The 14053-nt window shown below is 46.9% G+C and overlaps 1 protein-coding gene across 1 annotated transcript; it reads left to right on the plus strand.

Moving 5' to 3' along the window:
- Positions 1 to 1144: 1144 nt before the first annotated feature.
- LOC130881770 (60S ribosomal protein L27a) lies at positions 1145 to 1640 on the plus strand. The gene has a single exon (XM_057781550.1). The coding sequence runs from the start codon at positions 1158 to 1160 to the stop codon at positions 1602 to 1604; it is 447 nt and encodes a 148-aa protein (XP_057637533.1). The 5' UTR covers positions 1145 to 1157; the 3' UTR covers positions 1605 to 1640.
- The last annotated feature ends 12413 nt before the right edge of the window (positions 1641 to 14053 follow it).

Below are 14053 nucleotides of genomic sequence, written 5' to 3' on the forward strand. Positions count from 1 at the left end.
AGTAGGCAGAGGCTGTCTCTGTTAATACTCTGTGATAAAATACTCTGGTGAAGGAGACTTAAGGGAGACAGGGGTTTGTTCTGGCCCAGGGCTTGAGGTCACAGTCCACCATGGCGAGGAAGGCATACAGGGAGCTTTAGACACCTGACCTTATTGTGTCCACAGTTTGTTTGCTCCACTTTATATAGCCCAGGGAGTGGTCTCACCCACAATTAAGATTCCTACAGCAGTTAATGTAATGAAGATAATCCCTCACAGACCTTCCAAGTATGTAACCTTAATCCAAATAACCTTTACAGGTGTACCCAGAGGCCATTCTAGAGAATCCCTCACAGGTGCACCCAGAGGCCATGCTAAATAACCCTCACAGGTGCACCCAGAGGCCATGCTAAATTACCCCTCACAGTGGACCAGTTCATCTCCCAATGATTTTAGATTCTTCAAGTTGATAACACTAACCAAACAGAAACTACTCCGGAGAAGCCTGTGTTGGACCTAATGTTACAGCACAGGTGTAGAGGCTCTTTGGTGGGTGCTGAGACTGAACTCAGGTCCTTATGATTGCACAGTAAGCACTTCACTAACTGAGCTATTCCCCTAAACTGACATGAGCATTTCTATAGCACTTAATAGTGTTTGGTTCCCAACCAAATCTCTTTTCACCTGTCTCAGTGGGTATGTGACTTTGGGTACTGTGATTCTTTGTGAGTACACATGTGTTGGGGTATGAAATTGATGGGAATGTGTACATGTATGTTGCATGCACATGGATGTACATGTTAGGGCACGTTGCAGACAGGACAAAGTGGGAAGAGGAAATGCCCCTACACTCAGGTCTGCCTGGTCCCTGTATACCTCCTTATTTCATCATGCTCGACCACCAGAACCTGTGGCCTATGGGTTCTGGTCTTACTTAATGGATCAGGAAACTAAGATGCAGGGATGCATGCATGGATGAAGACTGCCTTCTGCCGATTAAGGACTGACCAAAGCACAAGCAAAATGTGTTTGTAAAGCAATCCAGAGCTCTAAGTGGTGGCTCGCATCATAACCCCAGCCCTTGTGAGGCGAAGCAGAATGATTGCGGGTTTCAGGGACCTTCTCTCATCAGATAACGATCAAGAAAGCCCACGACGGCTTTCCTTTCTGCCACCGCCATGCCATCCAGACTGAGGAAGACCCGGAAACTCCGGGGCCACGTGAGCCACGGCCATGGCCGCATCGGTAAACACCGCAAGCATCCAGGAGGACGCGGGAACGCTGGAGGCATGCATCATCACAGGATCAACTTCGACAAATATCATCCAGGTTACTTCGGGAAAGTTGGGATGAGGCATTACCACTTAAAGAGGAACCAGAGCTTCTGCCCGACTGTCAATCTGGATAAACTGTGGACGCTGGTCAGTGAGCAGACTCGGGTCAACGCTGCCAAGAACAAGACTGGAGTTGCTCCCATCATCGATGTCGTGCGATCGGGCTACTACAAAGTTCTGGGGAAGGGAAAGCTCCCTAAGCAGCCTGTCATTGTGAAAGCCAAATTTTTCAGCAGAAGAGCTGAAGAGAAGATAAAGGGTGTTGGAGGTGCCTGTGTTCTGGTGGCTTGAAGCCACTCAGGGAGGCCAATTAAATGCTAACACTTTCCAAAAAAAAAAAAAAAGAAAGCCCACGACGAACCTCCATCCTCATTCGGTGTGTGGGAATGCGAGGGATTCTATGTCACAGTTGCTACAGTTCTAAAAGGGACAGCTGTAGGTCTGAGCTACCAATGCGTCCCACATGTCCAGGGAGACCATCCCATCCCTCACAAGGTCAGGTGGCAGACGTATGACAATGGATGGAAAAGCATGCACGTCGGGGGTACATGGCTGTGCCAGCGACCATGGGGACCCAAGCTTGTTAGATTTCCTGCTGTGCCCTCTTCCCACTGCCTCAGCAGCCCTGAAATGGGACAGACTCCAAAATGCAGACCATCTCAGTATCCAGACCCAATTACCAAGTTTCTGCAGGTGTCTGGTTTACCTCTTGGGAACATCAAGAGTCTTAATTAATTATGATCTGAAAGGATTTGATGTTCCAGGAATAAAAAGGCATAAAAGAGCCCTTACTATTTTCAGGAATGTTAATTATTTAATAGACACTATTCATACAAAATTAGGGCTGTTAAATATAGGTTGGGATTGGGAGCACTGTGGGTATTTTAACCCTAAATCCTATTCTCTGGCACATGTCCTCGGGGCTAGGCTGCTGGCCCAGCAGAAAACAAGACAGTATTCTAGTCTGAGCTCTGTTGAGCCCTGGACAGGTTGCTCGTTGCCTGACCTCAGTTTTATCATCTGTTAGTGTCTGTTAGCTGGTTTTCAGTGTGCCTAAGATCTGACAAGAATTCAGAAATGTCCCATCCTGGGTTCCATTTCTCAGGTCCTTCCTCAGGTGGTCCGGTATGGGAGCCAGAATCTACATGTTAATAAAGTTTGTAAGCCTGTCTTAGAGGTCTTTGGACCTCAGTCCAAAGAAAGCTGGCTATGGCCCTGTGACATTTGTACACAAAGAGTCCCTTTTCATTGGCTGATTACATGCTGAAGGGGACATTAAACTACACTCAAGTGAACTTCCCTCATCCCTTATGGTTCCTCTTCATCAACGTTTACACAGCTAATTCTGGTACAAAACACAAAGTACTGCTCTCATGTTTGGCTCCCACTCATTCACAGCCCTATCCTCAGACACTGGGGACTGTGCTCTGCCCAGAATCTACCATCATTTATCTCCATCTGTCACCTCTCCATCCATCCACCATGGATCTCCATCCTTCTGTCTGTCTGTCCATCTGTGATGGTTTATTTTGTTTTTCACCTTGGCTGGATCTGGAGTCAACTGAAGGTCAGTCTGCGGGACAAACCTGTGAGGAGTTCCTTGATCAGGGTGAAAAGTGGGGAGGGTCAGGCCTAGTGGTTCAGGCCTTTAATTCTAGCACTCAGGAGATAGAGGCAGGCAGACCTCTGTGAGTTTGAGGCCAGCAAGTTCTAGACAAGATGGTGGTACATAGTGAGACCCTGTCTTAAAACAAAACAAACAAACAAACGAAAGTGGGAAACCCTACACTAACTGTGGGCCACCCGGGTAAACGTTTGGAAAAGAAGGAAGTTTTCTTGCTTGCACGCACTTTTGTTGGCAAACTCATCCGCCCTGTCATTACCACCACTGCAGGATGCATTCACTGATTTCAGAGCCCAGTTTCTTTGGGTTTCCAACACAGACTGAAGACCAGGGTTCTCCAGGAATCCTCCAAGCCTTTGGAAGATTCATATAGCTTAGAACCCAGCCTGTGCACTGAGCAGTTTATCTGGTTTTCAGCCTCTTGAATGTGAGGCAGCCGTTGTTGGACTACCCAGACTATAGCATGTCGGCCAGTATCATAAACCCTCTTTAACATATATTCATTCTCTCGGTCCTGTTTCTCTTGATAATCAGATACACCATCAGGCCTTCAACCATCCAGTTTATCCATTTACTCATTCATCAATCCAAAGCTGGTGGGTGGGATAGAATGGACCAAACCCTGGGTTAGTGATCAAGGGAGTCTTCCCTGAGGTGTGATGGTCATGGTGAAACCCCACAGTGGATAAGGGCGCATCACAACCTTCCAGTCAGAAGGAAGTGTGAGTGCAAGCCTGTAGCAAGCATCGGCTGCCAGCTCCAAATAACATCATGGAGAATTATTAATTATGAAAGCTTGGCCATTCACTTAGGCTTGTCCCACTAGCTCTTATAACTTAAATTAAACCATATTTTTATTAACCTATGTTTCACCATGTGACTTTTACCTCTCTCGCATACTATGTATCTGACTCATTCCACATCTCAATGGCGTCTCCTTTCATGCCTAGGTTCATCTGAGCTTCCTCTCTCTGCCTGGAAGTCCTGCCTATCTCTCCTGCCTAACTATTGGCCATTTTTTCAAAATAGGGTTTCTCTGTAGCTTTAGAGCCTGTCCTGGAACTAACTCTTGTAGACCAGGCTGGCCTCGAACTCACAGAGACCCGCCTGCCTCTGCCTCCCGAGTGCTAGGATTAAAGGTGAGCACCACCACCGCCCAGCTCTTTTAGCTCTTTATTTACTAATCACAGATAGTACACTATCTTCATGCAGTGTACAAATATCGCACAACACAAGCCCCTAGGCATGCATTTTCTGCGAGCCTGCGCCTGCTCCCCAGTGGAGTGGCCCAGTCTTTTAGGTTCCACCCTTTTGGTTACAAGGAACTTTCCACCACCAGTAACTGCTCCCTACGCCTGAGGTTTTTTTGTAAGTCAAGACTATTTATCATTATGATCCCTATAATAGCCACAGAGTAGCCTCATCTGTGGTCTAAGCTGCTCTAGGCTAGTCCACAAGACACCTTGAACAGAAGATAATGTGCTCCTATGTAAGGCTCCTCTTTGATGAATTACCCAACTTCATTTAGCTATGACCCACAGGCCATCATAATCACTTTGTGTGGATCTGTCCCAGTGACCCCACGGTATCCTCTACTGTGAATTTTAGTGTATATGCATTTTACTACAATTAAATGGATCACAGCTCTGCCTGGGGGTCTGGATTACTTGACTTAACAGTTTCCACAGTCAGAGTTAACCACAGTCCAAGAGCTGTTTGCTTCATATTCATAATCATGGGTGAGAAGATGGTTTTGTTAGACATTTAGTGATTGATCTTAAACTTCTGACTGTCGGTCCTGGCGTGTATTTGGAGTCCTGCTCAGAAGGACTTGTGACAAAGATGCATTGGTGACTGCTTAGCAGAGGAATCAGCATGTAAGAATATTTCAGGCGTTTAATTGGCTTTTAAAAGAACAGCTCCAGCAAGCTAATTAAATATCAAGTTAGGGGATGTGTTAATTGATATTTAATAAGGGTGTCAATTGATGTCTAACTAGTCAGTGTGTCTCTTGAAATGTGTCAATTAGATGCCTAAAGATGCTTTCAAGGGAGTTAGGGACTGAATATGTGGAGGTTGTCATCTGTTCGTTTCCTTTAACTTTCCAATAACATCCATTTCTCCAGCGTTTCTCTGGATTCCAGAGCCCCCTGTTTTACATCTGTGAGTTCCCCCTGCCTACTTTCCGCTGCTGTGACATATAGACCCACAGAGATAGGCAGACTCTGCCTAAAAACAGAGAGAACTGGTGATCCTTACCCATCAAGGGCTTTGCCTGCCCCTCACACTACAGCCCTTACCCAAAGAGACTCCGGTTCTACCTAGATTCTACTGGAAACCCACCCAGCCAGGGCCTTCCCTCCCATGTGATTGGCAGGAACAGGAGGGAGTTTAGTAAAGAAAGCCCCCGTGAGAAATGAAACCAAGGGATGGCTTGGCCGACTAAGCCCCAGGATCACCCGGGGTCACTGCTGCCCTGCTACCTGAGTTGAAACAGCTACTGTCTAAATTCAAAGAAATGGCATATCTAAATCCACCCCCATCCTATCCCATGGGAGCAGGGGGATGTGGGGAGCTGGCAAGCAGGAGAGCAGAGGGGTTTCACTTGACTTTTAAGGACACTCTAACAAGAGTAACAGTGGCCGGGGCAGAGAAGAGGCAAGGAAGCTGCGAAGGGCAGAAGGCAGTTCCAGGCATGCACCGGTTGTGTGCAGGTTAAGGCAATGGGTGTGAAGAGGTGAGCATTCGGGAAGATTCTAAAACCTCTCAGGAGAGAACTGGCAGGTATTGGAGAGGAATCATTTGATGTAGGGGTGAGGAAGAGGAAGTGTGAAGGAGAGTCCCCATGACTGCCTTGACCACTGTGAGGCAGGAGAGAGAGCAGGGGAAGCAGGGAGAAGGTCTGATGAGTCAGTCTTCGGTCATTATAACCACACCAGGTAACTGTGACTCTCAGTTTGGGGAGCTCCAGGTCATGGTCAGTTGGTCCCATTGCTCTGGTCTGTAGTAAAGCAAAACACCATCATCAGTGCAGCGGCGCAAAACCATCCACCCCACAGCCTATATGAGACACAGAGAAGGGGCTATGATCCCCTTCGAGGTCATGCCTCCAGTGACTTAAAGACCTCCAATCAGGCCAGGCATATAAAGGTCCGTTCACGCCGACTAGCACCACACTGAGTATCAATGTTTTAACGCAGGAGGCTGTGGAGTCAGGAGGAAGAGCTTGCTTCATTATAAAATGGGCTGTAGATACTTTGGGTCATCGAGGAGCAATGGCATGGTCCCTAGTGATGTGGCCAGGAGCAGAGGTATGAGCTGGCAAGTTCCCTGAGTTGCTACAGAACAGGTGGGAACTGAAGCAATGTTGAGGACATAGTGTCACCTGGGATCAAACTTTTTGATAAAACTCCAACCACCACAGCCAAGGAGAGGAGGAGGCACAATGGCGGGGGTGGGGGCGTGGGGACACATCATAAAGAAGCAGTCGAGAGACAGAGGAGAATCCTGTAGGGTCCCTGAGCCCAGGACAGGAAGCATCACAGTGGAGGGCCACAGTCCCACAGTCATAGGTCCACCAGAAGCCACTGAGAGAGTTCCAGGTGAGCATCCAGACTAAGAAGGGCACTACAGGCTGAAAGTAGGTGGCCAGCCACCACCACACCAGCTTCCTTGTTCCTGTCACCGGATCTTCACGAGCTGGAGTGTCAGTTTTCTGCGGCCATGCTCCACCGCCAGCAGCATGGCTTCTGAAATCGACAGAAGAGAATTCAGCATCCAGCAAAGTTTACCCAGGGAAAGCGACAAGGGAAACAGGCCTGAGATGAGGAAAGTAACAAGGGGAAAGCCTGAGGTGATTTTGCAGAGCAGGAGGAGAGGAGAGAAGAAAGGAAAGTTGGGAGGAGGGAGGACAGAGGATGGGAGGGAGGAGGGAAGGAAGGGGAAAGTAGGTGCCCTGGCCAGAGGCCTTCAGCAGGCATAGTCTGGATTCCATTCCAGCACAGGGTCCACTCCCCTAGGGGGGAGAAGTGCAGAGGGGACCACAAGGAGTTTGAGACAGTACCTGGCCAACAGGGCCTCTGAAGCTCTCTGAGCCCCTGCTTTCCTGATGATTATGGGGCCATAGCATCTGAGGGAGTCTCCCTGGGTGACCATTTCTAGCATAATCTCTGGCCTGGGAGTCGGTGTGGGGTGCTAAATGTCCTCAAGCATAGTTAAGCAGCCTGGTAGTGTCACCAGGGAGGATCTGATAAGGCTCCTGTGGGTGCTCATGGGAAAAAGACAGAGACAGGACAGCAACACAGCAAGCAATCCAGGACCAGACAAGTCAGGGTTCAAGTTCCGAGCACTAGCTGGATGTCCCTGACCGTGTTCCTCAACATCTCTGAAGACACTAGAAAGTAGAGAGCAAGTTCGTCAGTGCCTCCTTCTGTGGAGGCAGAATTCAGAGGGGCACAGAGGGGAAACTGCTTGCCAGACATCACACTGCAGCACTGAGTCCAGACATCACACTGCAGCACTGAGTCCATGCTGAGGATCGGCAGCACAAGTCTGCCTCCTCTCAATTCCGACTTGAAGGGAAAACCGTCAACTCCAGAGCCATTCTCCGAGATGCTTATTCAGTTACCAATAACAACCGTTGCTATGGAAACAGGCCGTCCAGCCAGCCAGCCTGGAATTATTCTCAGGCCAGAGCCAGATTAGTCATCTCCAAACCAAAAGGGCTGCCCGAGCCCCAGCGTGCCCCCAATCACCCAGCTGAAGTTGAGGGGAAGGGCCCCATCTCAGCTTTCCATCCTCTTCCTGTCATGAGGTCCCACTATTTGAAAGTTGATTGAAACAGGAGACAAAGCCTAGTGGATTGCGCAGTTTCAAATTCTTCACAAAGTCAGAGGATAGCAGCCTGTGTCCGATGGGTTGAAATCATAGGATGGGAGAATACAGCATAATGATCTGGCTGCAACAGCCTGTGGATCCTAGGCTACTTTGGGTGTGGGTGCTGGGCTCAGGCTCCATGGAAAAAACCGGACCCAAGGGGGCACCTCAGAGGGAGTCAGTCAGCTGGGATGCTGGAGGGAGCTCCAAAGGGATAATGATGCTCATACTTGAACAAACCTCACTTGCTCTGAGGTCTTGAAGTGTGCTCTTAGAGAGAAGGGGGCCATGTTAGGAGAAAAAAAAAACATCTGCAGACTGGGATGTGGATCAGTAGTAGAGTAGCTACCTAGCATCAGCTCAGTAGTAGAGTACTTGTTTAGTGTGAGCTCGGTAGCAGAGTGCTAGGCCGGGCATGTGCCAGGGGTGTCCCTGAATAGAGGCCTAGTAAAGAGGACATTTCATGAAGCTGTGAAGTTGAAGTCTGAATTGCCTTGGAGACCCCATGATGTTAGAGATGCCAGAGTCGTGGAATGCCTGCTGAGGAGAGCTGTTAACAAGGAGTGGAAGCAGACCAAGAGAAAGAAGTGTGTTGCAGTCAACAAAGCTGAACAGAGTTGGAGGTCAGAAGAGAGTTTTAACATCTAACATGGTGATGCAGAATTTGATGAACTGTGAGGTGCTCACTCAAGAGGTTTCAGAGGAGAAGAATATTAATATGTGATCTAAAGATTGTTCTTGTGATATTTTGGTGAAGAATATGGCTGCCTTTTGCCCTTGTTGGAAAAGTCTGCCTCAGGCTAAAATGAAGAATTTTTGGATTAAGTCTATCGGAAGAGGAAATCTCAAAACAGCCTAGCATAGACTCTGTTGTGTGGTTACTAGTATTCATACTTACAAAGATTCATAATGAAAATGAGTAAACTGAGCAGGGTAAATTACAAAATATAAATTTTGAGGAAAAAAAAGAGCACCAGGAAGTAAAATGGAACTAAATCCTGAGTTACAGGAGATAAATGGATTAAGAAATGGAATAAAGGGAGGGGTGACCTTGGGTTAAGATCCCACCCAGATAAGTTTACAACTTAAAAAGGAACTAAAGGAAATTTTACAACAAGGTATGGTGGTAAACCCTTTAATCCCAACACTTGGGAGGAAGAAAGAGGAGGTGATAAGGTGGGCAAAGACAGGAGCTCAGCCCTTTTCAGCTGAGAAGTTGGCTAGATAAGAGGTGGCTGAGCTTGCCCCTTTGTCTCTCTGACCTTTCAGCATTTACCCTGATATCTGACTCTGAGTTTTTATTATTAAGACCAATTAGAATTTGTGCTGTATTTGGTAGTAGAGTACTTGTCTAATATGAACTCGGTAGTAGAGTACTTGTATAGTATGAGCTCAGTAGTAGAGTGCTTGCCTAGGATGAGCTTGGTAGTAGAGTACTTGCCTAGGATGATCTCAGTAGTAGAGTGCTTGCCTAGGATGAGTTTGGTAGAGTGCTTCTATAGTATGAGCTCAGTAGTAGAGTAATTGCTTAGCATGGGCAAGGCCATAGATTTGATCCCCAGAATGGTAGGTCAAAAGGAAGCTGTTCTGGGGACATGGCTCAGGTGGTAAAATGTTTGTCACATAAGCATGAAGGCCCAAGTTTAGTTTCCCCAGCACCGCATAAAAAATTCAGCATTGACAAGGAGGATCCCTAGAGATCACTGGCTGGCCATTCTAGTCAAATTAGTGAGTTCCAGGGTCAGTGAGAGACCCCACCGCAGAAGCTAAAGTGGAGAGCAACTGAAGGAGAAACCTATGACCTTCACAGGTGCGTGCGCGCGCGCGCGCGCACACACACACACACACACACACACACACACACACGGGAGGTGGAGGCATCTGCCCACTGCAGCCTCAGTCCTTCCCATCACAGAAGTCTCCCCAGTGACATTCAGCGTGAACAGAGCCTCCAAGCAATAGAGGCTCCTGCTGTGAACTGGCTGTTGCTGGAGTAATGTGTTCTCTGTCACTAGAAACACACAAAAATGGTCAGGTGCCTGGATGTAGCATTTCTGAGGGTTTCTTGACAGGAAGTCAGAACTAGGAGGCCTGGGAACTGGCTCTTTGATGGCCACCATCATGATCCTACAGAGGCTGGAGATGTCACAACCTGATCTGAGATCAAAACGTACAGATCTCCAGCCACCTGGCCCTTTCTGCTGTCAATCTCCATGGTCAGGGCTGGGCCCAGATTGGGGAGTTCTCAGCTCTTGCACAAAGAAAGGATCCAAAGTTGGATGTTAAGATTGTATGCCTACAATCTCAGCATTCAGGGGATGAGACATTCAAGGCCAACCTCGGATACATAGCAAATTTGAGGCCGGCCTGGGTTACATGAGACCTTATCATACACACAAAAAAAATTTAAACAAAAAGCTACATTATATTTATATATCAACTTGTATAAATGATTTGATTTTCCATATTAAAAATTTTAAATTAAAAGTAGTAATAAGTGACCATTGTCCCTCTTATCCCTGCTTGGGTACTCAGATTTGATGGGCTTCGGCATCCTTGTGACTCAATGGGGCAGATTCTTCCAGAGGAGTCTAGCGGAGCCACACAGAACAGAGACATGTGGGGTGCTGTCCCCACCCGGAGCTCCTAAAGAGACCGCAGTGTCTCTGTGCTGAGAAAGATGGGTCCGTGCTCTGTATTAATCAGCTCCCATTAATTTTTCAAAGTAGACAACAGCCCACTTACTCTGCCTCCACAGTGCCTCATCCATAATTGATCCCAAGCTGCTCTTCCCCAAATAGGCTGGGCAGAGGCCAGCAGCACAGCTCAGAACGTGTTCTGCTATTGAGCTCTACTCGCAACCTAGACTCCATATATGAAGAATATATAAGGACCGTCAGCGCTTTCCCTTCATCAGAAACGTGAGAGGAGAGAGGACACGCTCCCTAAATCCTGTGCACACACACCAGCTTGAGGGGAACTAGAGATGGCAAGTCGAGGCCCTCTTTCTGGCCCAGTAAGAGTACTTCCACCAGGCCTGTCGCCCCGAGTTCAGTCTACAAAAGCCGCATGGTGAAAGGATACTACCCACACCTGAGGATTGTCCTCTGCCCTCCACACACTTGCTGTGGCATGCATGTGCCAACACACGCACACACACACATACACATACATACACACATATACACACACATACTCATACACACACACTCATACACTCATATATACACACACAAATAAATAAATAAATGTAAGAATTATTTTTTAAAAAGAGCATGCCTGTGTCTGGACCCATCCTGCTGCAGGATCAAAAGCCCATAAACTCGGGCTAGGAATATGGCTCAGTGAGTGCCCGCTGAGACGCACAAAGCCCTGGGTTCACGTCCAGGATCAGGCAAACCAGGTGTGGTGGTGCACACCTGTAACTCCAGCACTCGGGAGATGGAGGCAAGAGAGCCAGAAGTTTAAAGACACCATTGGCTGGCTACATGGTAATTTTGAGACCGGTATGTCGAAAACAAACAAAAACCTCAGAGACCATACACCAGGTGTCTTATCACAGCAGAGATGTTTGGGGGACTGCAGAGTGTCTGTTCACACACTTGCACCTCACACTCTGTCTTTGCGAGGGCTTGCTCTGTTTATTTTGTGGTTTGTCCCCTCCCCCCAACCCGCCTCCCCGCCGGCTCATATAACAAGCCCTTTGCCTCTCCTGATGATCCCTAGTCTCACACTACAAGGAGTCAACAAACCCAGGTTTGTGCAGTTTCAGGCTAATTCATGGCAGCATTCACTTAAGAAAGATCAACAATGGTATAAAAATGGTAGCCCCTGTGGACAAATACAGTGCTGTGCATTTACATGGAGACACATAGAAATAAATTTTTAAAAAATAAATCTTTAATGGGTCAGTGGTGACACACATCTTTAATCCCAGCACTTGGGAGACAGAGGCAGGCGAATCTCAGTGAGTTTGAAGCCAGCCTGGTCTACAGAACAACTTTCAGGACAGTCAAGGCTATACAGAGAAACCTTTTCTCTAAAACAAACAAACAAACAAATCTTTTTTAAAAAGAAAGAGCATCAAATACACAAGCAATAATTTAAAAAAAAATAGACTTCATATGTTGCTTTGTTTGGGCATTTTTCCTTTACTGATATTTTTCTTGTACATTTTGCTTTCTGTTTGTGTATTCTGGGGACACACTGTGTGTTTCTTGGTTTTGTTGTTTTAAGAAAGAGAGAGAGAGAAAGGGTGTACAGTTGAATGGGTGGGGAGGTGGGGAGGATCTGGGAGGGTTTAGGAGGAGAATGGATAAATGAGATCAGAATATATTGTATGAAAAAAGTTTCCATTAAAATAAATTTAATAAATGAAAATTAGACTTTAGAAAGATTTAAAGCCTGTATTTTAAGGATTGTCATCTAAAAGTAACGGAACAATACAATCCTGCAGAAAAGGAGACGATATCTATAAGTGATACATCTGATAGGGACATATATGCAGAATACCTGAATGCTTAATAACTAAAAAATAATAAGAACAGGAGTTCAATTTTAAAATGAACACAAGATTTGAATGAGCATTTCTCCAATGGTCAAGAAGCACATTTTAAAAGATTCTAAGCATCATTAGTCACTAGGGAAACATAAACCAATACCTCACTGAGAAATGGCTTCACCCACTGAGGTGGCTAAAAGCAAGGTGGAGAATAACAAGTGTTGCCAAGGGTGTGGCAAGGGGAACACACGTACTGGTGGTCAGAATGTAGAATTGTGTAGCTGCTTTGGAAGAAACTTCTGCAGTTGCTCAAAAAGCTAAGCATAGAACTCCTGGGTCACTAAGAAGTCTTATCTTGTATACACAGCAAAGAAAATTGCAAACAAACACGAAAATACCCAAAGCAACAAACTCATGAGAGTTAAAGAGCAGAGTTGGTAATGAGTGAAGTGTGTTACAGCTGCATGATAGAATATTACCAGCCACAGAAAAGAATGGGTTTGTACGATGTCTTGGTTGAACTCTGAAATCATTTTGGTACATGAAAGTTGCCAGGCAGAGCATCAAGGATGGAGTTTGGTGGTGGAGCTCTTGCATAGCATGTGCAAGGCTTCCATGCTAGGTTCCATCTCTAGCCCTACTGAGAAAAGGATAGATAGTAGATAGAGAGATAGATAGATAAATAGATAGATAGACAGACAGACATAGGTGGATATATGGAAGGAATAAAGGATAAAGGAAGGAGTGAGAATGGGATAGAAGAAGGCAGAGGAGCAAATTAGAGAGTCAGAGACAAATCCACATATTTGATAACGCCACTCACCTGAAAGGTTCAGAAAAGCCATACCCGTAAGGACAGAGGCAGCCTAGTGGGGAGGGGAAGACAGAGAAGAGGGAAGGTTGAGGGGGAGTGATGCTTGGATTGTGGTCGGAGAAGGTCTCCATAGAGGGACAACAGAATAGAGTCCTAAAGAACCAGGTGTGCCACACAAACCTTCCTGGAAGAGTAAGGAGTCGGAACAGAGACTAGAGTTGGGAAGAGTCTGGGCTGTAGAGGATGAGGCAGGTGGATGGGCAGATCCACAGTGAGGGTTTATAGGTTTCTCCTAAGAGAGAAGCAAGATTTATGAGGTCTTAATAGTGGATGGCCAGTTGGGGCTTGGCCACTTGCCAAAGCATGGCGAAGGGGCTGGGGGTGGTCACAATGAAATGGAAGAGCTCATGAAATCAGTGAGGAGGGACAGACTGGACACAGGAGCTAGACCAAGCCAAGGGGGCCCATTTGAGAGCTACCCAGGGGCCTGCGCTGAGATTCACTGATGCACAAACTGTTCGGCTGCTAGCAAGAGTTTTTTCCTCTGCTCCTCTTAAAGGCTTTTATTCTCCCCTCATCCATTTGCAGAGAGAGCGAATGCAGGTATTTTTAGAAAGTCTTCAGGAGTGAGAGCTGCAGAGAGGAGATGAAAGTTTCCCCCACCTCTTGGGCTCTCCAAACCAAAGCACAGAAAGTCTGCAGAGGAAACGGCACATGAGTGTATCAGATGGCTCCATCCATAACAGCACTGGCAGGGCTGTGCCTACCCAAACGTCCATGGGCAGTGGGGCATGTCTCAAAAACTCTCTGCTGCTCAAAAGGTGAAAAAACAGAAAAATCAGGTGAACAAGAGGGCATGCGTGTGATTCCTTCCACAGGTAACACACCCACAATCAAGACCATTCACAGCAGCCGAAATGTGCACA

The sequence above is a fragment of the Chionomys nivalis genome, chromosome 9, assembly GCF_950005125.1.
Source record: "Chionomys nivalis chromosome 9, mChiNiv1.1, whole genome shotgun sequence".
Taxonomy (NCBI): domain Eukaryota; kingdom Metazoa; phylum Chordata; class Mammalia; order Rodentia; family Cricetidae; genus Chionomys; species Chionomys nivalis.